The 24,908-nt window shown below is 42.8% G+C and overlaps 1 protein-coding gene across 6 annotated transcripts in view; it reads right to left on the bottom strand.

Annotated features, from left to right (window-relative positions):
- Positions 1-24,908, bottom strand: part of erbin (erbb2 interacting protein) — a 55,630-nt gene that overhangs the window by 15,385 nt on the left and 15,337 nt on the right. For all 6 annotated transcript variants that reach the window (XR_014595786.1, XR_014595787.1, XR_014595788.1 and 3 more), the window contains exons 3-14: positions 12,363-12,557; positions 12,018-12,135; positions 10,331-10,409; positions 10,086-10,175; positions 8,632-8,688; positions 6,379-6,442; positions 5,960-6,034; positions 5,071-5,215; positions 4,229-4,301; positions 2,230-2,359; positions 1,998-2,113; positions 501-570 (exon numbers count right to left, since the gene is read on the bottom strand). Coding sequence is in view for 3 of the 6 variants with exons in the window: in XM_083982897.1 (XP_083839023.1) it covers positions 501-570; positions 1,998-2,113; positions 2,230-2,359; positions 4,229-4,301; positions 5,071-5,215; positions 5,960-6,034; positions 6,379-6,442; positions 8,632-8,688; positions 10,086-10,175; positions 10,331-10,409; positions 12,018-12,135; positions 12,363-12,548 (1,203 nt within the window). In the remaining 3 variants the exon portion in view is untranslated. The remainder of the gene's footprint in view (positions 1-500; positions 571-1,997; positions 2,114-2,229; positions 2,360-4,228; positions 4,302-5,070; positions 5,216-5,959; positions 6,035-6,378; positions 6,443-8,631; positions 8,689-10,085; positions 10,176-10,330; positions 10,410-12,017; positions 12,136-12,362; positions 12,558-24,908) is intronic.

Genomic DNA, 24,908 nt, shown 5'->3' with positions numbered 1-24,908 from the left:
AGAAGTCCAAATTTCAAGTGCCCTGATCTCTCTACGTCCGCTTCGCTTTGCTTTGCTTCCGACTACCTGCAGCTGCCTTATCTCAAAACACTGCTTTGCTTTTCTGTCACTCAGGTTTGTGTGGACCCTCTTTGACAGGCTCGACGGGCTCATCTGGATCACCATATCCATACCGTGGCTCCTTAAACATTCGCTATGCTCCCGACATTCATTAGGATCCTCCCACACTTTAAAGAAGAGGAGTTTAGGGTTTCACCGTCATGACCGGTGATGCCATTTAGCACATTTAGATCAAATGTCCTGGAAGTGGTTTTTGCTGCATTTTTAATGTGTTTTCCTGTGAGCTACTTGACTTAGGGAGATTAATTTATAGCTTAATGCAGCGGCCCGGTCACGTAAACCGCTAACATTACAGTCTCTATAGCGCAGACTGTTGTCTCACAGCTCTGAACTCAGCAGCACCTTTTGTGTTTTTTTATACATAATACATGTGTTCTTACCTGGTTTTCAGACAGCCACATTGCAGTCATCTGGTTCAGCTTAGTGAAGCTGTAAGGAAGATTCTTCAACCTGCAGTGCAACGAAAAAGACACACACTCACACCAGAAACTGAAAAGACTCACAAACCCTTAATGCACCTCTACATCATCCCTGAGTTGTGGATTTTATTTTATTCTGCGTCAAATTCCTTGTGTGAGCAAAATTTTATCTACGAGGGCCCACTATAAAGTTAGTCAGCAGTAATATTTCATCTTTACTTTTAAAAAAGTGCAGCGAGGAGGAGTTGGCTTAACTTATTGAGTTTACTTGGCTCGGAGCAGACAGGAGGAATGGAAACCCCCTGATTAAAACCTCAATCAGGCCTCGGCTTCCAAACCCATTTTCATTCTGACCAGAATTAAGATTATTCAAGCATGATGTTGTAATTAGTAGGTTATATTTCAAATTGTGTGTGCATATTTGTAAGAATGTCACCATGACAACCAATGTGTAAATCACAAAATTGACATAGCTCTTAATGAAGCCTCAGGAATGCTGTGAGGGGCTGCAAGAAGGCAACATTTTATTTTATTTTATTTTATAATTAATATGCTGATCATTTTCTCAATTGATTAATGAATAATTTAGCTGAAAATGTTAGAGATCAGTGGAAAACGTCTTATAAGCACACGAAACACAGAAAAGCAGTGATTTCACACATCTGAGAAAAGTCGAGCTGGATAATGAATTTAACTTTTTTTCCTCCAAAATCTTAAAGGGATAGTTCAACATTTTGGCAAATTGGCCCATTGCCATAATCCCTATAGTTTTAGGAGTAGGTTTGTTACCATTAATTGTTGGTGCAAGCTATTAGAACGGCTGGGCAGAGCCGCGAGCTGCTCAGAGCTACGCTACAGAGGCTAATGGGATTTCTTGGTTTCCCTCATCAAACTCATCAAATACACAATCCAACAACTCCAAAACGCTCTCGTGGACAAGTTGTGACCTGCACATTCACCACGCTATGAGATAATAACAGAACGTTAGTTGTTTTAGAGGTAAATTCATGCAAAACCGCTGATGCACGTTCCTGTCGGGGGCAGTTTTTCAGCAAGCAGTCTCTGCATTTGCCTCGAAAACAACTCTGTCTCATATCGTTCCATTAATATCTCATAGCGTGAAGAATGTGCAGGTCACAACTTGTCCACCAGAGCGTTTGAGTTGTTGGATTGTGTATTTGATGAGTTTGATGAGGGAAACCAAGAAATCCCATGAGCCTCCGTAGCGTAGTTCTGAGCAGCTCGTGGCTCTGCTCCGCTTGCACCGACAATTAAAGGTAACGAACCTACTGCTATGACTGTAGGGATTATGGCAATGGGCCAAATTGCCAAAAATGTTGAACTATACCTTTAAGAATAGCAAAAATAATCCAAAACAAATGGAGGGGGGGAAAAAATTTGCATTTTGTCCTTGCACGTGACCCTCATTATTCATGCACTCTGCCAGTCCAGACTCACTTGTTGTTGCTAAGATTGATGACCTTGAGCCTCTGCATGTCGCCCATCTCCTCGGGCAAAGACTCCAGCTTGTTGGAATGTAGAAACAGCACGGTCGCATTCTTCCAGTTGCCCATCTGTGAGGGGAGCAGAGGATTCACAGGAGTCACACACTTACAGCTGTTGCAGAGGAAACAGGCTGCACCGCTGCACACACACACACACACATAAATACTTTAGTGTGCACACTCACCTCATGGGGAAGCTGGGTGAGGAAGTTGTGATCTGCAGCAAAGGTGCGGATGCAGACACACTGTCCGACGGAGGAGGGCAAGGCTTCGATCTCATTGAAACTGCAGTCCAGCTCCTCCAGAGACGTCAGGCTGAGACATGAGGAGGAAGACACAGAGATTTTAACAACGTAGTGCAACTACTATATACCTTTCATTTGTACCTGGTGAGATCTCTGTAATGGTGTAATGGTCAGAGGAACACGCCAGGTCTCAGCTCTGAGTCAGAGTTTAAAGTACTGCTGCTCGTCTATAAATCTTTTAGCGGCTCTGGAGCAGAATTCATCTCCGACTGTCTGAGTCTCGTGGCTTCTCAGGTCACCAGGCAGTCACTGTGAACTGTTCACACAGTGTAAACTAAACAAGAACAAGCAGCACCGGAGCTGGAACAAACTTCCAGAGGATTACAGGCCTGCACCAACTTCCGTCACCTTTCAATCCAGGTGAAAGAAGAAGAACAGAGCCCGAAAGATTCACCAGGAACTTTCCTCTATGAATTTGTTTTTAGATGACGTTGGATTGCTTTTGTGTATAAACATTTCCAAATAAACAAACTTGTCCTGCTTTAAATACTATATCGCAGCTCTGGAACATAGTACAATAAGACCTCATCCATCAAACAAGCTGGCATGATTAAGAATTATGAGACTGTGAAATGTTTCCCTATTTCTCTACAGAAGAGCTGTGCAACACTTTGATATGTGTTTGCTGCAAAGGCAACGATACTATAAACCAACCTCCAAACACACTTGACAAGAAGCCGGGAAGTTTTCGCCCTCACAAGACCTCAGACCAACTTTGGTTCAGACCGGCTAGCGTGACAGCATCTTACAATACGAGTGAAACGCTCAGAGACATTTACACCAAAGCGGATGCGCCTTAAAAGCCTCATGGACGTCATTTAAAAACAGTTACATTTTCAAACGGAGCCCGTGTTGACAGTCGAGTGCAGTGCAGCTGGGGCTTTCTGCTGAATGAAAAATGCAAATGCACTCCAGGGATTCACATGAATGCGAAGGGAGTCGGACCTGCGGGAGGGCTATTGTGTTGTAGTACCATCGAACTCTAAAAAAAAATACCGGATCTGACTCCCTACCTGCCGTAGGGGGTATATAGACCGGGGACAAACGACAAAGTGCACCCACAGTGCACTGAATAAAATCAGCTGCGTATAAATGAGAAAAAAAACGAGAAAAAAAAAATCAGCTTGCTTAAGCTAAAATCCTTGCATGGGATTAAGCTAAACCACAGGCTTTGTCACATAATCTGTGTCAAAGTACACAAGGAGACACATTCTAACATAAGGGATAATTGACAGTGTTTGGAAACAATGAATGAAAAACAGAACTGCACAGCCGTACTAGGAATATAGGGTACAGTGGGCAGTTACTGCATATTTATGCGTTTTATTTCGGTGAGAGTGGATAGGTTTTAAAAAAAACAAACAAAAGAAAACATAGATGGATTAAAGTGGAATCTAATCTTTGTGCTGGACCACAATAATTCAGAGTGGATGGAGGGTCAGCATGTCGACCTGCCTCGCCCACTATAGACGCAGCATCTGTTGACTGTGGGGTTTACCTGTCTGCTGCAGGCGGCGTCCGTCTGAGAACAGCCGCTGCTGATTTAATCTGTCAGTGCTGCATCGGAGGGTCACCGGGGCAACGATTAACCATCGACTCCTCCTCAGTCAAGCAAACCTCAGACTGTTTCCATGAATCAATAAGCCAGACCCGGAGCCACAATTTAATATAGTCGTCATTCAGACTTCATAATCACGACCGTTATTAGTAACTCAATATCATTAGCCCTCAACCAAAACAAATACAGCATCAGAACACGAAATTACGTTGACGGGGGTAAAACATCTGACAGACGTTTCATGCGATCAGCAGATGAAAATAATCCACTGATCTCCGTCGTTGTTCTGCCGATATTAAAGCGACGCTGTGAAACGCTCACCCTCCGACTGAGTCTGGCAGGTACATGAGCTGGTTCTCATCCACTTTCAGCGCCGTCAGTTTCTTCAGTGAACCTACAGGGTTAAAGAGAGAGAGAGAGAGAGCAGTAGAGAGAATTAGAGAGATGCGTGCAGCAGCTCAGGGCAGTTATTGATTATCACTTGCTGTTGCACCAGAAAGAGGAATATCAATTACAGTGGTTAACTGGATTAATTCATGCTATTGTCAATACAGTAATCAACTTTGACTTCTACAGCACTGTCCATCTGGACTCATCTGATTTTATTAGTCTGGTTTTGACTCATGAAAGTCACAATTTTCCAAGGAAGTAAATTACCAATATCCAGATTATCTGTTTGGCCAGTCCAGAGTTTATATGTAAATGGGAAAGTTTCCTCTCAGTTTATGAACCAATGCAAACTCCACAGTGGTTGTTAGGAAGAAATAAAAATCAGAGAGGAGCAGTTATGAGATGCAGCTGCATCCTCATTTGTTTTATAGCATAATTCTGAGACTCCTTTACTTAAAACCCAAGTCTCCTGGCACTGCTGCCGACACTATATTATCATCGGAGAAATGGTAATTGCAAACTCGTAATTGATGTTTTTCTTTTCAGCATGATTTCTTAAAAGGTTAGGGTTGAATTTTTCTTTCATTTTAGCTGCACAGGAGAAACATCTGTGTGGGTGAGATCATTACAATACACAGGAATTAACCCAGGAATGGAAATGCATTGGCATCCACTAAAATAAAGTTAAGGTGTTCCATAATTTTTTTTAAATATATATACAAGATGCATGTGTGTGTGTGTGTGTATATAAGTCTGTGTGTTGTGGTCCTCACCGATGGAGCCGGGCAGCTGTGTGAGGGCGTTGTTGGAGAGCAGCAGGTCCTGCAGACTCTCACAGCCGCAGATTTGCTCGTCCACCATCTCCAGGTTGTTCTTGGACACGTCCAGGTACGTCAGCTGTTTGAGCATCCCGAGCATCTGCATGGGTCAAAACCAAACACACACAGAGTCAGCACTGATGTCTTCATTTAAAATTAGGATTATAGGGTAGTAGTGGTTGACGTAAGTGAGGTAAAAGTAACTCAGTCAGGTAGGATCATCACAGATATGATCAACTCAAGTTATGTTTTTCCATTTTTTAATGGAAGATTATATAAAAATGAAAACAGTGGCTGTGTTCAGTTCTTGCTTGATGTGCTTCACAGACGCCGTCACTTATTAAAGGCCAGACTGTGATTACAGCTGATGCTATTCAAAGGCTGGCAGCAGAACTAATGCTTTAATTATGACCCACTTACAAACAAGCCGGTCATTTGGATGAAAAATGAATCTCATGTAACACGTTCAGACTATCAAAGCGTCGTTATGAATTAATTACGTTCAAAGAAAGTCATAACTTAACAGCTGCAGATGTTTTTCATAAGGCAGTATGGGACATCTGCACACCCAGAAGTCTGCATTATTATTTTTTCTTCTGTAAAAATGTCTAATTGTGCTCATCCAGTGAGAGAATCATTTTTAAACAGCAGCTCCTCCTCCTTCGCCGCCGCTGCTTTTTCACAGAGCTCAAAGTCTGATGGAAACTGACTGTGGTTTGTTTTGATGAAGATTTAAGCAGACACTTAGTTTGAAAATCACAGGAAATAATCTCAGGATTATTTTTTAAGGGGGGAGAGCAGGCACTGAAAGTATGTGAGCAGGGAGCATGACTGTAAATCATACCCCAGGTAAAAACGTCAGTCTGTTCCCGTCCATCCACAGCTCCTTGATTCCAGTCAGCTGCTCCAACACCTCAGGCTGCACATGTAAAAAAGAGAGGAGGTTAAGTGATTAAGACGTGTGTGTGTGTGTATGTGTGTGTGTGTGTGGAAGCGCCTGCTGGGTAGAGACAACACCGTAACTCATAAACAAGCTAAAAATGAACCGTGCGGCAATTAATTTTATTCCACTTTAATTATTGTGCAATAACATCGTTATCTTGCAGATAATAAAATGAGCGCTTATTGTTTGTGCACCTAAAAATGAAGGAGAGAGACAGAGAGAGAGAGAGGGAGGGAGCAGATTAAGGAAGGAAGGAAGGTGAGGTCACCACCAGAGAGGCAGAGCCCTGGGCGCTGACAGACCGACTGACAGACACTCACCATCTCAGTGAACTCATTACTCCCCAGGTCCAACCTCTCCAGCTGCGTGAGTTTATGCATGCTCCTGTAGACACAAAGGACAGACAGGGAGTGAGATGCAAAACAAATAAATTCAATATCTACATAATAACATGTGACTACTCTGATGGAAAACAATAAACTGCCCTCCTATGATGAAGCAACTGGGACATAAGGTGTTTTTCTTTTTCTTTTTTAAAGATTTCTTCTCAGATTATTGGTCGGTTTCTGGGCTATATTTTTGGGGGAGCATACATGCTCTGCCTTTGTTCCTCACACTGAATAATTTTATGAGGGAATAAATAGCATTTAAAGCTCAGGCGTGACAGAAATATGCTTTGAATAATGGAAAATGTGACGTATGCTAGCCCCTAAGCCTTGCTCCAGAATTTTCTCTCCGCATTCAGGTCACCGTCTCACATTCTCTGCTACACTGTAAACAAGCAGATAAAAACCAGGACTATTCAAGTGTTTATTGTATTTAAATCATCGGCAGTGACAGAAAAGTGGAGGTGAGAGATTCTTAAAGGCTCAAGTCGAAAAAGGGAATAAGCATCGTGCTCCCCGTTGCCATTTGAGGGAATTTAAGACATCACAAAACACGCGCACAAGTCTCAAACAATGAGAGTTAAAGATCTGCAGGATTAAAGCGAAATACGCAGTTCACTTGGCTGCTGCTTCCGTGTCCTTGACTGAAAGACGTTTCATAAAACACGCCAGGGTCCAATGATTAAATGATACAACTCTGCATGATAAGGAACTGCGATATACAAATTAGCTTTAGACACGATAAGGGGAGAATTTGTCCTCAAGAGAGAATCAGAAAAAAAAAACCAATGCACCAGTGCAAGAGTGGAGATGAAACAGAGATGCTGTGAAGTTACGTTCACTGCAGGATGAACTGTGTTTCCTTGCAGCGCAGCAACAGAGAGCAGGGGCCCAACAACACCACTGCTCCTCATTAAATAACAATCTCAGCCATACGCTGTAAATTATAAATACAATGCAACCCCCGTTTCTATTATTATTTCTTGTCCGTGCGATATGAAAACATTAGTCATGTCGGTGTGTTTGAGCGTTCGCCAGCTTTGTCACATTCTTACCTCAAAGTTGGCAAGAACAGCAGAGACCCCCGCGTGAGCCGAGAGGGCTAAGACTGAGCCCTGCTGGCTCGAATAAAACATGTTCATCGGTGGAAAAAGAAACAAAACACACCGTGACTTCTGACCTCAAGTTGTGAGGAACACAGCAGCCTTCTTTAAAACACAGAGGAACGTTTGGTTTTCGCATGTGCTTTGGTGTGTGCGTGTCTATGCACCGCACGAGAGGAGAGGCCGCTGTGAAAAGACTTCTCCTGCGCCCCCCTTTTGTGCACGCACACATTTGTTTACATCTGCGAAATGCTTGTGTGTTGCTCTGGCAACGCTCCCGATAATTAGTCCTTTTCTTTGTCAGGGCTCCAGCCTTTAACAGGTCTGGCCTCTGTCACATAAACACACGGAGGAGAGAGGATCCGCTCTGAGCCCCGGCTCTGCACTGCACTTTATACACCGACCGGCCGGCCCGTCACTCAGCCAGTGGAGAGAGAATAAAAAAAATAAATAAATAAAAAGGAAAAGTGAGTGAGATAACAAAAGGAAACTCAGCCAGAGGCAGGAAGGACAAAAAAGGCAAAGAGGGAAACGTCGTTTTTTTTTCTCCTCTCTCTGAGAAAACGGGAAGGACATGAAATGGAATGATACAGCAAGTGAAGCATGAGTGACGACGGAAAGAGAAAAAGCAGCCCCCCCCAACCCCCCCCCTCCACCAGTCACCTGGAGCTTTCTCAAACATTGGTGGGACATTCAGACTCCCAGTGGCACTCTAACCTTCTCAAATGGTGAACTAACCCTCAGCGCTGTCTCAGAAGAGGATTATAAAACCTGTCACAGCAAGCAGCCAAGTAGAGGGGGCTCTTATGTAACACCGTGGAATATAATACCACAGTTAGAGGTGTGGGGAGTGAATCAAGGGGGCGGAGGTAAGAGTTGGAGGGGAGGGGGGCAGGATGGAGGACACAGCAGAGTCGCTGCTGGGGTTGTGAGAGGAAGGAGATGGTGAGGAAGGAAGGAAGGAAGGAAGGAAGTGAGGAAGGAGGGATAAAAATTCATGACTGGCTTCAGGACGCGAACATGACACGACTCCTTCATTCTGAACACTACAGGGAAGTAAGAAAAAAACAAAACACACACTTACTTTGGCAACATCTTTAACTGGTTCTCCCTCAGCTCCAAGATCTGTAATTTAGTCAATCTGCAACAGAGTAGAAAAGCCAATTAACAAGATTAAGCACTGCAACAGTACTTATGCAGTATTTAAATGACAACGTCTACGCTCTGATCTTCATAGTGTGCTAACAGAAAATAGTTTTGTCTGCCTAGTTAGTTAGTTAGTTAGTTATAACCATTCTTCTTCAGTAGTTTTCTGGTTTATCATGTGATGCACATTTAACTCAACAACCAAACACTCTGCTGTGGGCACACACAGAAAGTAGAAGATAAGTGTTAGTGAGAGGAAACAGGCCTGTGGTACTGACACCCACATGGGAACCTCATCATGTCACATGGTCTGTGCAATCGGACGTCACGACAACTGTTGTGTAAACTCCAAACAATAGAAACCACAATGAAAAAGCATTGTATTGGTATGAACTATGGGTGCTACCCCATGTCTCTCTCACTATCTTTGATTATTGTATAATGTGCTTTATTTATTTATTCATTTATTACTGTCATTGTTATTATTGATTTTTCTATTTTTTTCCCCATTTTCTATTGCCCTGTCATTTTATTTTTACTTTGCCACCCTGTGGACAATTTTCCCCTGATTTGATTATGTTGTGTCAGTTTGTCACTGTAACTTTGTTCTTGGAAAAAAGCAAAAAATATTTTTTTTCAAAAAGAAAAGTAAACCCATTGTATTTACCATACAAGAAAGGGAACTTTTATATTAAATGGGATAAAACACTATATATTTAATACAGCAAACATGACTGTTCATTTAAGCCTATTGTCATAAAGTAAATAACGTTTTATACATCATCATTTCTCTGCCTTCATACACTGTACAGGCATCATATTAGTGATACTGACAAATAGGAATTCACTTTGTGTCTAAATAGGTTATCATCAATATATCACTATAATGTGAAGGTGACATAAGCTAGGTCTTATGTCATAATCAATATTTTGTCAACACCAGCCAACTGCGCTGTAGATGAGACAGAGAGAGAGGAAATCTGTGTGGCTGCTGTAACCTTATCAAACCAGTCACTCCGCCACGTGTGTGATACGTTTTGGCGTCTCTGACCTTTTTTTCGTTGCAGGAAGTCCAGAGGATTTTTAATGGACGCCTTAGGAACATTATTATTATTATTATTTCATAGCAACAGAGCACCAAAATGTCTGCGTCCTCGATTATAGGTTCAGAGACAAGTTGGTGTCATGACCCAGTGAACTACACTGAATGTGGTTTCACACAAAACACACACACTCCACAGCGCAGTTCGACATCAGAGAGTGAATGCTGAGTGAACACTTTGTACTTCCCTTTTTTTAAATACTTTTATTCTTATCATCATTATTTATTGTACTTTTATTATTATTATTATCATTATTTTCATCTTGTTCCAAACAGGTGAACAGACCGACCTGCCGAAGCTGGCGGGTAGAAACTCCAGGAAGGCATCGTTCAGGTAGAGCTGCGTCAGACTCAGGAGCTGGGTGAAGCCTTCAGGGAGCCTGACAACACACAACCGCACAGGAATCACATCACTCACATTAAAGCCTGATAAAGCTGCTGCAAGGCCAGAAACACTGAAACTCAAAAATGCATGGGCAGCGTTAAAGTAAAGTGTAGTTTGAAAAGCCATTACACAAGGGTGTGCTGTACTCACTTTGATATGGGATTCACGCTGGCCTCTACAATAGCTAGGACTTTGCAGTTCTTGATGTTTTCTGGGAACTCCTGGATACCTGCAGCGAAATACCCAGCACACATTACAGTAAGTGGTTTTAAAAATAGCCCCGGCTACACAACACAGATGAAACATCTGCAGTGTCGTGTCTCGACTGTTTTATCACCGCTGGCACTAAACAAATGACTCCTGTCAGAGGCAAAAAGATGAGGGATAATGCGAGCGCGGCCGTCCCTCTGGTGTTTAGCAGGAGAAGCTTTTGTGAATGTTAAACACAGGTGGTTTGCGAGCACTCTGCCGGTCGTGAGGACAAGCAGGACGGCTTTCTGCCTGACGTGTGTGTGCGCTCGAGGTACATTAAGAGTGGATCTGCACCTTCCCTCTCTAAACAACCTCCGGGAGGAAAGCGCTCAAGGTGACATCATAAAAGAGAAGCAAAGGAAGAGGAAAAAAAAAATTAAAAGACCGAGCGACCGCCTGTGAGTTCTCATGAAACGTCCACTGTGTGCAAACGGCGAGAAAGAGGATGTGACTGAGTCTCAAGGTTTATTTCTACTCACTTTGTTTTGTGTCCACAACACTTAGCACAGAGTGCTTTGTGAAGAAGGATAAGCTGCTTTTAATGTCAACACGGCGCATAAAGCTCTGGCTCATGAAGACACCACCACATCATTCACCATTTGTTTAGTATTAGGCTGTCTCTGCACTCACTCATTTATATTAGAATTACCTTTTTCACCTTTCTGCAGCCTCTGCTGAGCAGGCGTACTCCTCTACAGCGCTCAGCCATGTTGTGCTGCAGCCTGCAGTGTTTTACATCCAGTGGAGAAGCACAGACGTCCGAGTACAGACATGTCTGAAGCAGAAACCTGTTGCAAAGAATATGCAACAGGATGTTTTGAAAGTACTGAGAAAAATTAAAAATAGCACAGTCACCTGATTGATCCTGTGTGTCTGTGTGCAGCTGGCTATTACAAGTGTCAGAGCTTCACACAAATCAACGCTGCAGCTGTTTTTCTACTGACTTTCGAACTCACAGTGGAAAGTTTTCATCAAACAGGCAAAAGAATTAAAAAGGACGGCGCTCTTGAACGTATTCCCCTGCTGTGAACGTATGACATCAAAGAGGTAAATGTCACACTTTCAACAAATGCTGTTAACTCCCACTTGAGGAAACCGCTGACAAGACACTTTATACTCTATGATATTCTCATAGCTGGTGTGAGGAGCAGCTCCGTGTTGTCTCAGCTACGACGCTGCAGGTCTGAGCTTGTCTGCAGCTTTTATCCGTCACATCAGAGATTTTGAATCACGCAGCCTCGTGACGTATGAAACAAGCCGTAGCACTTTACCACATCATGTCTTTGAAAGCTTATCTAAACATCTACGCAACTCTCTCCCTGGCATTTTTCTTCTGCTCTTTTTTTTTCATTGATTGATGGGAGTCAAGGCAGCACAAGGACAACCAGGCTAAGTTACTCTTTTGAACTTCACAGGTCGCTGCACCAGAGGCCGTCGTCAGTTTTCAGGTCTCAGCAACGCGATCTGATGAGCAGCTTTAAATGACTCATTTGACCTGCCGCTCAAAAGCTCTTGGAACTGGACGGAGAAGCTGAAGACGGCCTGAGGATGCGAGGGAAAAAATGAGTCGGCACGTTTTGCTTACTGTTTTTGCTGACATCAAGCTCCCTGAGATTGATGAGGTTTGCAATCGCCGCCGGCAACACCGTCAGGTCATTATCTGGCATGCTCAGTCGGTGTAGTAACTGGCAGTTAAACAGTTGCTGGTGGAGACAGAGAAGAGATAAAACTTTATAAACCAAATCAATTGAACATGAATAAAGAGTATAATATTAGATGTTTAAATATTCCTCAAAGCTTCTTTTATAATGAGAATAAAGTAAAGACTGTGCATCCACAATGGACGTTTTTTATAAGGGGTAAACAAGTTAGACATGCATCAAGTTTATACTCAGTGGCCTCATATACAGTACAGAACTGTGTGCCTTACTTTAGGCAGTTCCTCGATCTGGTTGGCATCGAGGTAGAGTTCCTGCAGGGTCTTCTCAAAGCTAAAGATCTCCTTAGGAACAGTCTCCAGGCTGCAGTGGGAGTAGTCCAGCGATGTTACTGTCTCCTCCTCACCCCGCAAGCAGCGGCATGGCACCAGACGAACAAACAAGCTCCGCTTGGACATCCTCAGTCCCTGGAGATATAGAAGGGGAGTAGGGGATTAGAGGAGTCAAGGAGGAGGAGGGGGTGTGGGGGGACGGCTTAGGTCGAGTACTACTTTCACATTTCAGCTTCGAGGGACCTGATCTAAGTTTTGGTGTTCGGTTCAAAAATAAACAGTCATTCAGAGCACACAGAGAGATTTTGACATCTGATCCGAGTATCTGATCCGTGACCATGTGACTGCAGTCTTAATTGTCAGAACACAACACATATGTTGTTTTGCAGAGGCAGATCACTGTCAGCAGTCTGTGTCCACAAGCACATGGAGAACAATGACTCAGGCTCTGAGGAGGAGGGGGGGGGGTTAAGTCACACATTGAGTTTGGGAAAAAATGCCTCCACTCAGTCAAAACTACACATGGACGTATTTTTGAGTGGTGACGACTATGGGAACAGGCCCTCAGAAAAAACATGCAGCATCAGCATCAACGAGGAAAAAAGAGGCATAAAACTCTCCACAGTTCAAAGACTCTGGCCGTGTCATGGATTTTTAATATCCTGAACTTTATCTTTTCTGTTTGACGTCAACCACTGGCATTGAGAAAGCTGTTTGAGGATGGAAATTGAAAACACTCAGTGTAAGAATCAGACTCCAGACATTAGAAAAGAGGATGTGATCCAACAGGTTCAGCGTGAGCACATCTCCAAAACCTCAGGTCCTTCTATAAAAGGGAAATTTCACTATTTGTCAAACTCTGTCTTATTTGCATGTTTTTGTCCAATATTACTCATGGTGACATTTTAACTGGTGGCTTATTTCCCTTTATCACTGCAGATTTTTCAGGGATTACGTTCTGGACAAGTTTCAGCAGGACCTAAAGTTCTGAGGAAGTCGATTTCTAAAAAAGTTTAAGTTCTGAGGAAAGCCGTACCCATCCACATTAATCTTGCCCACACCCTTACAAGGTGGGTGTTGAATAAACTGAGACGATGCAGAAGGAAAAGACCTGAATAATATTATTAATATGGTGGGAAAAGCTTTTATTTTCCGTGCTACAAAAAGACAACAATTAAATCTAGAATGCCTCAAAATGTTCCTGAAATTTCAGTGGACACTTGAAAAAGACATTAACAGAAATAAAGGACAGAATATAATTTTCGAACATGAGTGGGGAATTTTGAGCCAAGGTGAAGGTTGGTGTTAACACCTTTACCCCGAAATAGTAACTGTTGCTACTGTTTTTGTTTCGTTGTTGTTGCTGTTCCTGTTTGTTGAGGTTGCTGTTGTTCTTTTGTCCTTCCTTTTTGGTTTAATTTTGCATGTAAACCATGACCATATTTATTTGTTTATAACTATGGATTTGTATCAATGATTTTGATTTTTGAGAAATAAAATATATAAAAAATAACCCATCAACAATATGTGAATCACAAATTTCTTTGATGTGCCGTCATTCATCAATTCTACAGGTTCAACTACGCGTATTTCCAAGGAGGTGACTCTGGATGAAAGGAGGCCACGGTGTGAAGCGTTCACAGTGTGGAGGCTCCACAACAACAGTATCAGCAGATCTATAATTGCTCTTCAGTCCAGAGGCACTTCTGGAGAAGGGCCTTTCAAAACAGGCGTGGGTTGCATCATCCTCACTCAATCCTATTATTTCATGCAAAGCTTTGTGCTGATCTCAAATTTGCAAATAGATTACAGATGATTACTGACGGTGAGTCATCATCATTCAGTGAATTAATAACTCGATACATCTGATCAGTGAGAGGGAAACACAACAGGCCTACTTTCCTGTGCTTTTTAAAGGTTTTCGTTACGATGAAACGGTATCCCTGCGGAGCCTGATAATAAACGTACATTTTTGGTTTCAGCTTTCTCTCTCCCTCTCTCTCTCTCTTACTTGAGGGAAAAGCCGTTTTCCACTTGTGAAATTTCCATAGGTATGCAAAGTGAGCTGCTTCTCAACATCGTGGGCTGTAGCCTCATTTGGGTCGAAGCTGCGGATAAATGCGAAAAGAAGTAGGCCATGAATCAGCCGTCGTTTTGGAAATCCATGTCCTTGACTGGTTTTTATCCCAAACTCTCACCACCACTGCAAAAAAAATAATGACATAATGAAGCCAGAAATTCTTTTTCGGCTTTCAGTCCGGTTAGGAGGGAAAGCTTACAGGGCGGAGAGGAGGGGAGTTGTAAACCTGTCTGTTAAACTTGCTATGGTTTTTATAGCTCCAGGGTCAACAGGCAGGTTTTTTCTTTTTTCACCAAGTACAGTATCCACTATGGAATGTGCTCTGGTCAACAGCGGCTTTGTTCTGTGGACCATGTAGAGAATGTGACTTTTCCTCCCCCTCGTCTTAATCTGAGCTCCGACACGGCACATAATCTCCGAGTCCTTCGCTGGCCGACTGGAACTGTGGTAGCCTTGACCCACACCATCAGTCACACACCCACACAAGTTTGTGTTACCAGTTGCTACAAGCAACTATTCCAGTCATTCAACCTCTGTGAAATCTGGTTCCATCTCAGTGTCTTTGTCATCAGATGTACAAATGTTTGCATGTGTGAGTGTGTGTGTGTGGAGATGTTTTCTGTGAGCCATGCAAAGCAGGTGTATTTCTGTACACATGCAAAATAACTCCTAATAACCCATCATCGTGATAGGAGTCAGAGACCTTCAAAAGGGAAACTTCCAAAAGATGAGTCAAAAAGGGAGGACGGGGCAGACAACGCTCTATCTAGATCTCGTTAAAAGGGGGGTGGTTGTATGCACACACACCCACATCCCACACTCACATGAAGTATGCACAACCAAGAGGCTGTCGGCCTCCCACACACCCTGTGCTATAGCAGCAGGCAGCTCATGTATAAATACACTGAGTAATCTGGTCTATCACCAGAGGGGATGACAGAGGGCTTGGCTCCATTCACCCCGAGTAATGAGCACTGAGAGTATGGATGACGCATGCTATGTGGAGTGGGAATGGGAGTGGGAGGAGGAGGAGGTGTGGGGGGGGGGGCGGTGGAAGAACAGGGAGTGTGATGTGGGTTAACGGAGAACGGGGTAAATTGTGGATTATTGTGAGGTATGTAAGCAGAAGCAATTAAGACGCAACAGCGGATTAAAGGTCATGAGAAAGAAATCATTGTGCGGAGATCATCTGATGTGTATAGAGTCTGACAGCCGATCAGGACCGGAGACGATCAGAGGAGGTGAACGTGTTGCAGCTGGTCGCTCGCACCTGAAGGATGGGTTCATCATCACAACAACAACTCACTCCTGATCATGTTAAATGACCAGAAAAAATGTCAGTGTTGGCGACGGGCCCTGTTCATACCAAGGTTATTTTTCATCCGTTTTTTTTTTCATTTGTTTTTTCAGTTTGCTTGTTTATTTCAGTTTAGTTTTAGTTAGTTCACCAAGTGACTAAGCAGTTTTCATTTTTATTTAGTCCCAGTCTTAGTTTTTCAGGTATTAGGAGAAAGCCTCTGTCCGTTTTAGTTGCATCCCATAAAGTTCCCGTCAGTCCACATCATGTTGCATCACTCTTATCTACCTGTGGGTTGTACTCCAAGTCGTCCCATGTTGAGCTGTTGCGTTTTCTTTAGCCATCTCTAAGAAAACTACAACTAAGCTGATGTTATCTGAAATTCAGTTTAGTTTGAGTTAAGTTTGCTTTTTTAGTTTTTTTTTTTAGTTCTCATTTTTGGAAAAAAAAAAGTTTTTATTGGAGTTTACTACATTACAGGTCCACCGCTAGTTTTAGTTAACTACAATAACCATTTCATACCCTGCATTAATATGCAACTTGGGTGATCTGCTCACAAGTGCACAGAGCACAGGTGTGAATCCAGTACCCAGGATGCACTGCGGTGGTCTGGGGCCGCATATGGCCACAGTGTTTCAAGTGTCTCTCTATTCGTCCTCTGCCAGAGTCCAATTTGTGCTGCCACGGTTTTCACCAACAAAGCGAAAATATTTTTATACTTCTGAAAGGTGTTTGTCATACATCGATTTATTTTTGGAAACTCCTGATTTCAGCGTGGAGCCGTGGCAGAGCATCGATTCGCTCGGCCCCTCCCGTGTCCCGCTCCCTCGCCGTCCCTCTCACAAACTCACTGACACCACAGAGACGTTTGGTCTCTTGCACAGTGAAATAAACACATGTGAGTGTGTTTATTTGGAAACAGAGACAGCGGGAGGAAGTGAGATCTGATCACAAGTGGTCACCAGAGACACATACTGATACCAAGTCTGTACAGTCTGATTCTGCAGCCTCATTGATCTTAGCAGACGCAGCGTTTATCACACTCACCATCAAGAGTGCATTAGCAATCTAGCGTTTGCTAATTAGCACTAAACAAAACTCTTCAGCTGATTGGGAGTGGGATTAGTGTTGAATATCTGGCTGTGTGTTTTTTTTTACTGTTTATGAACTCATCCTCCTATTAAATATATATAAATAAATATATTGGTTGTGTATTCAGAACCTGACTGGTATAATTTCTCTGTTGTCCACAGACTATTAAAGGTCCAGTGCGTAAAATGGGGGGAAAACCGTGACATCCAGCGTTCAGATTCCAGTTTGCAGCGCTCACTCCTCCCGTCAGCAAAGTGACGGTGGCCTCCGAGGACAAAAAAACTTGTTTACCACAACTGGGACAAGTATTTCAGGAGCATGGAGCGATGAGGTGAAGATCTAAACCATTTTACCATATGTCTGCTGTTTCCTACTCCTGCTTCTTTGTTGGTTTGTTTATGAACGCGAAACACGCTCTCTGACTGGCTGGATTTTCCGTTCGGGTTGCCGTACAAACATGGCGGAGCAAGATGGCGACCCTCTCTAAAGCAAGACCCTTGCTATATATAAAAGAAGAATTATAAGGCTTCGAAAACCAAACAAATTTCATTTTATAGCGATTACACACTTAGTATATTCAGATTTTGCCAATACCTTATTAAGCCAATTATTACACAATGGACCTTTAACCTGTTGCCATTCCGACGGCCCGCCGGCGGGCCCGCGGGGTGGTTTTAATCAGGGAGGTGTCATAGAGGATGTCACCAGTCACTTGAAATAGTCATGCCACATATCGTTGGAAAGCTAAAACTCTTGTGATTAAAGATATGCCGACCATTCCTAAATATAATCATCACAGCAACACTCGAATCAGACTATAAACATGCTAACAAAGTTCGTAAAAAGCCGATATAACTCACGATTTGTGTCAGGGCAGGCTCAGGATCACAGGGTTTCCCCACAAACTTGGTGTCGTTACATTCAGAAAAGTCCAGTAAATCCAATCCAGTAAAGTATTTAGTCCAAAACACACGGTTGTACCGGTAGATAACCTCATCCCGCTGCTGCATCTTATGAAATTACGCATTGTATATCCAGTAAATCCGTTTATTTCTCCTCATAAGTCCGGCGTTTACATGAAAACAATGTTTATTTCACTTTACAAAATGGCGCTGCCCTCTGACCTTTCGATTGACAGCTCACTCGACCAATCACAAGCTCCCTGTCCCCGGCTGCCGCCTGCAATAGCGAATGAGTGGCTGTGTCTCATGAGGAACATCCCCTCCGACAGCGCTGAATGGCTTCAGCCACTAGGAACCGATCCCGATGGCAACTGATGCATTGAATAGCCAATGAGATTACGAAACGAACGATGTGCTGCATTCACTGTCCCTGGGAAAAGGCAGCACTGCCATCTTCATGCGTAACTTTGCAAAAGCTGCACTTTGGCGCATGTATTGTTTCTCAATGGCAACTTTAGGAAAACGCCTAGATATACACTTAGAAAAACATGTGTAAAATACTCATTTTTAGCAGGATTGTTATCAAATTTGAACTGGGGCCAGGTAAGGCTTCATGCTGTAGTCCCATTGTGTTTTCCAGCTAAAATTCTCAGCTACACTCATCTTCAGGCATCTGATTGCAACAAAAAAATTCAGGCAAGAATAAAAACATTCTAATTCAGTGTGCTCCCACTTAGATTACTCAATGATAGTAGCACTTATAGTGATTATTTCAGTTTGGGGAAAAACTTCAGAGTGATACCTTTCAAAAGAGACCAAGCCCATCCATATTCTCCAAACAGTTCAAGAACAGCATTCAATTTACTTTGGGTACGCCTTGGATAGGCGAATATTACAGAATTTATAGGAGTGGTAACATTCACGTCTTCAGGAGACTCATACGGACGCTATGGATGAGAGCCACAGGCAGGATGTGTCAAGACATGAACAAACACATTGTTGTGGTGTTTTCACATACTGTGCTGCCATCTATCAAACCTTACAAAACAAATTTATATTGCACAATGCTGTCGACATGCCAAGTAAGATAAGTGGCAGACAGCAGCGAGCGGACCTTGAATGATAAGCTGGAGAGTTAGGGACTTGGCCAATTTGGGAACACACACAAGTCCTTCAAAACAAACAAGCTCTATAAGAGGAAGTTCAGCTGTTCTCCTCAGTAGGTCAGATGTTTGTGATACACAACACAACAGTTACATGTGTAGAGAGAGGATTTTCTCACAGCTGCTACATTTGCATGATGCAAAACAAACTCCTGATGTACAAAAAAGTTTTTTTTTTTTTTTTACACTCCTGCACAACTGCAGCGTTTCCTCCATCGGGAAGCATTGCAGTGATGTTATTGTACATCTCCCTCCTGCCTCCTTTACGACATCCTTTATTAAGGTCCTATTGTGCCATTAATGTGCTGTTTTCACTTTGTTCTGCTACAACTTAACCCCACAAGGACGATAAAGAGAGTGAAATGGGCTGGATAACCGTGGCAGTGTCTGTCTGTCTGAAGCCCCCCCTAGAGTAATCTCGAGGGCAGCGTAGTAATGAGAACCGCACTGCCTACAACACAGATAGGCTTATCCACTGACCTACATGTTACTGGAATGATGACTGCTTACACTCACCCAGCTTTAGTCCACCAAGAGGAGCTTTTGACTTTTGAACTGAGGAAGTTCAAGACGTGCAAACACAGATTTCCAGACATGTTAAGCTCTCCAGCTGAGATTTTCCTTTCTTAGCCTACTTATTTAAGCGGCACATTTTCTTAAATCACCGCGCAAGTATAAGAGCTTGGTCCTATGGCAGCAGCGAGATCGCTCAGAGTCTGAAAACAACTACCCAGACATTTCAAAATGTGTGTGTTTGTGTGTGTTTGTGTGCGTGCATGTGACTCTGCAGCCTGCCAGTGATGTTTGGGGCTTCCTCTGTGAAACAGTGAATGAAATAGTCCAGAGGGCAAACCAGTCACAGATTCCCACTTTATTCCCCCAGTCAGAGCCAGGAAACCACTTCCCCCGTCACAGTCCTCTCCCTGTAACTTAAGTGCCTCCTGGGTCAGTGCTGTTGCTATAGAGACTACGGTCAAGGGTAGAATCAGCTGTCCGACCCCCAAAGTCCCACACACACACACACACACACACACACACACACACACACACACACACACAGCGCTGTTTATGGGAAAGTCATTGACTGATAAAACACAGACAAGCCGTAAAGACGTCGCTGCAAAATGTGGTCAATGTGAACAAAATGTTGTTGAAAGCAAATTTAGGCAGAAATAGACTGAGATAATTAGACTACTACACTGTATTTCATGATTAATGTGTGTGTGTGTGTTTGTGTTTGCCAAAGGTCATTGGGTCCTTCCACTGTGGCCACTCAACAGAATGCGCTAGGAACAAATTAGCAGTTTCTAATGTGTCTCCCGTTTCGAAATGTCTGATTCCAATGCATGTCTCGTCCACCTCACTGAACAGTCGACGACAGAGATGAAATAACAGACTGGAGGTAAAGACAAATGAAATATTATTGAATGAGCAAAATCAACAGTAAACACAAATCCAGGAGGTGTGATCATTAGTGTGCACATGTGGTTTGACGGGTTAAGCGGAAACGCAAGCAGCAGCATCTGACGGCGAGCATTGCAAGCAGCTCGTGTTATTTATAGCAAATAACGCTCGTCTGGTTGATATAGCAGAATGTGATTAGTGAGGGCTAGCTCTCGCCTTATGAAAGGAGCTTTTGATCCAGATTGCAGTGGACTGTTACAGGATTGCCGGCTGAAATTTTATATCAGAGATTATGGCGTCAAAAAAAAAAAAAACAATGCACAAGAAGAACGCATAACAGTCTGCATGGGAGTGTGGGATACGCTGCGCTGGCTCTGTCTGTGAAGGAAGAGGAAAGAAAAAGTCACTTCCTCCACAGAGGGCGGAGTGCCAGCGGGCTCTAACAGTGTGCGAGACTGTGGCTTCAACTTGAACTCTTAACTTGACTGTGAAGATCCCGTTTGTTATTTACTGACCAATCAAAGTCCAGCGCAGAGAGAGAAGTTCCAGTGACGCAGTCGTTTCCCTCTACAATACATTAAAAAAAACATGTTCTAGGTGACGTATTTTGCCAGGCAGCCGCTGCTGTGAAATGCAGCTTGCAAACACAGATGCAAATGCTCTATCTATATCTTTACAAGGTTTCATTTTACAGTCATCGCAGAATGATCGGAGAGTGATTACATTCTCAACGGTAACTAGAGTGATGACAGGGCAGAAAAAGCACATTTGTTGTTTGATGCAGCAGGTGTTGACTTATGCACGATGTAGACAAGGTCGGGTTTTGCTGAAATGTTGCATTAGATACAGCAAATTTAAACTCCTTTCCCGTTTAGTTATATCATCAATGAACTGTTGTAATAAATAATTTTTTTATTGAAAAGAAAAGCATTTAATTGCGTTGGAGAAATAATGTATCGGTGCATCAGTCTTGTAGGAGGGTGGGTAAATATACTGGAGAGCAGTGTACAACATAGTGAGTGGTGATGTCTTTCCTCTGGGTGCCTCATTAACAGCATCACATTCAACTCCAGCTGGCACAACAGGAGAACTGCTGCCTCTCAATAATGCAGTGGGATACTGAGCTAACAGGACAACACTAAGAGACACAGATCCATGTCTCTGTAGTCCCAAACTCTCAAAAATCTACTGTTCCCCAGCACATTTAGACACATATCCGAGCCTTTCTTGCTTATTTTAGCGCTGCCGGTCGTCTACAACCCGACAACTGGGTTTGATAGCTAAACATAGGAAGCAATCAATGGATACAAAACCTAAGCAACAGGAAACTGAAGCTGGAATTACAGCTGAAAAGGCAGAAAGACAACCCCTGTTGTCGGTATCTGTCGTGGGGGTTTGCAGCTTAGTAGAACCTGAAGTTCCAGTTTCACTCTCCCTCTGGTTTTGGTTCTCACCAGCGGTCTTAGGTCTCAGTGGTCTTGCATGACTCTAGAAAACAAAACCATGATTGTTTTCTTTGAATTCATGGTGAAATGAGGGCAAGTAATCCGATCTGTGACAAAAGACAAAGTGCCTTTTACAGCATCTTCCCCCAATTTTCTACTCTGCAGCAAACCGGCTCCAATACACTGCATTCATCATAACAATGAGACTTACATCTCTCTGAGCATTTACATGGAGCCTACACACATTCTTCTGTGTTTGAATATGGTTATGCAAGACTTTGAAATTTCATGTCTTTGAAAAAAAAAAAAAAAGTAGGACAAACCGTTTGGTTACAGCACCAGGCTGCTGTCCCTCATACATATGTACATGAGCTAAACGCTTAGAGATGGAGAAAAAGTTCAATGATCTGAAAAGTTTCTTTATTACTGGGATACTTTGTTATTTGTCTTTTTGTAGCATTATAAAACTGAGCACATTAAAACAACTAGCGGTTCAAACTACAGAATAAGGTTGTGTTTGAGGAAGGATTTGAATGCACTCAGTATTCAGAGATGAAAATCTGCTGACAGTCAAACAGTATTGAGCATCAACAAACAGTGTTTTGAAGATGGAGTACTCTGATAAACCCTGACACACGGCTACACGACCCCAAACGCACCACTTGGCTGTTTGTTAACAATGTTTATTGTTTACGTTGGAGCAACTGTTGTGGCTTTCTGTTTGCTGCACAAACAATACTGTAACATACCTCAGCTGTTGAAAAGTCTAACTGACTGTCGTCCTGTGCTGCACCAGAGATGATCTACAACAGCTACAGGGAGTGATAGTTGTGCAACTGGCTGGTAAAATTCTCCTAAAGTGAAATGAAGCTTGTCGATATTCCAGTAAAAAATGTAATTCAGCCATCACAGAGGCAAAATTTGTAACTCTGTAAGTTTTATAAGGAAAAAGAAATTCCCACACTAACGGTTAATTAAGAACGAGTCATTTTCAATAAATGTATCTGTTGTGAATTTGGGTCAACCCTCTGCATAATCACTCTATTAGGCTGCAGCAACAGGATTACATAGCCGGCATGTGCAGGACCACAACAGGGGGAAAAACAACAACACAGGAAACACAAGAAAGCTTTTCCACCATTTGAAGATGTGATATTACCACCCTGCTATCCATAGCTCCAACCCACCCACCCACCTACCCACCCCGAGCTCACAAACAAGCTTTTCTTGGTAACATTAATTTAAGCCGCAGCAGCAGTGGTTGGTGTCTCTGCCTTCTCAGTCATTACCCTGCATGATAAGAGCTCAAAAAGAAGCAGGGACACAGTGTAAGTGCACATTCATATTTTATGCCAGTTAGAAAAAGGTGGAAAAACCGTTTCCACAGCTAATGAAAGGACAGGGAATTTTTTTTAATGCCGGGGAGAAGTGAAAGCAGCTTTACACACTTTACCACCACTACAAATATGTGGCCTAGCCACATGGAAACGCCTGACACGTGTCTGATAAGCATGAATGTTAAACCCTGCAGGATGTTTACAGAGAGTTTACATTTCTTTTTCTTTTTTTATTCAAACCAAATGGTTGTTTAGAACCATAACTAACCTGATGAATGTAGGTTTCAATCCTAAACTGAGTATAACCCACTGACACTGGAATTCAAAAGGAGCTCTGTGTAGTTTTCTTGTAGATAAACCATCATTACACACTACTGAATGTGTTTTTTTCCATATATCAATGAAATGAAAAAAGAAAAGAAAAGGGAAAGCACTCCCATCACATCTGATTGAAACCAACTTCTTCTGGGGAAACATTTGATGCTGATGCGTCTTACTCTCACGGTCCAGGAGATTTCAAACACTCTGAATCCCAGAGTGTGTTCATTTCAATTCCCTTTGAGATGACCATCATAATTACGCTAATGAATAATTCCCACGTTATTTCTTCTTTGGACACGGATTGGGCCTGAGGCAAATGAATGCGGTCTGATTCTCACTCCATTTGTTAGAGGCCCCTCAGTACTCGGAGGTTATGGAGATGTCATGGATCCCCCAGAGGACGACAAAGACTGGAATAACACCGTCCACCTCCAAGGGGCTGCGTCTCCTCCCTCCCATTCAACACGCTGATTAAAAAGCCTGTTTATCTTCTGACCTCTCATACAAGCTGGGAACAGTCACTGTCACTGCAATTCACTTTATGTTTCGTAACCAAGCTAATACTGGTAGAGTAAAAAAAAAAGAACATTTATTTCTGAAGAAAATGCACAGGAATCAATTCAAGCACACATAAACTGCTTTGCTAATGCCACCTCATGCTCATTGATTTTTTTTCTAACCAAGCATAGTCTATTATGATCCAGCATGTGTTTGACTGAATGGACCAGTGAGAATGACAGCGATCAGATGTGGAACAGCTTAGTTATGAATGAATGAAAGGGATTATTTTACTGGGACAAATGGAGACAACAGCCTCTATTTTCCCAGAGGAATTTCAGAGGGCGTTTTCCAGCGCCTGTGTTTGTGATTCACTTCATCGCAGTCCTTCGCTCGACATCTCAACATCTATGAGGGCTGCTCTCTCTGTAAATCAAGCAAATCAAGTAGCGATCCAGCAGATTACCCATTACACATGGGACTGGAAGAAGAAGAAGCATCTTCTCTTCCCTCAATGTGGTGGTTCTATATCTACTGTATGGAAATAATTATACATGACTATAGAGATATAGAGGGAGACATGAGTCATAACCACTCACAGGATCTGATTTGGTGATACTTGATGTTGATCACATGATAAATAAATCTCTCATCATTTTATTTTAAATCACAGCATTACAAAGGCTTTTGTCTCCTATGGATGACTGAACCCAACCAGCTTAGAGAACAATGCTCCTCCTCGCCAAACTTTCAATATCTCAACTACAACCACAGCCTTCTATGAGTTCTTCAGTAGCTACCTTGATGTTGTGCCTGCGAAAGCCACTTCCTGGCTACGTGTAGACTGATGACAGTTCTGCTGAGATGTGCAACAACATTACAGGGTATCCTGTGAGACAAGCTCACCGCAAGCGTCACTTGACGACGACTTTATTTCGGTTCATACA

The sequence above is a fragment of the Trachurus trachurus genome, assembly GCF_905171665.1.
Source record: "Trachurus trachurus genome assembly, chromosome: 12".
Classification (NCBI taxonomy): domain Eukaryota; kingdom Metazoa; phylum Chordata; class Actinopteri; order Carangiformes; family Carangidae; genus Trachurus; species Trachurus trachurus.
The sequence above is the reverse complement of the archived record's forward strand: the minus strand, read 5'-3'. Positions and strand labels throughout refer to the sequence as shown.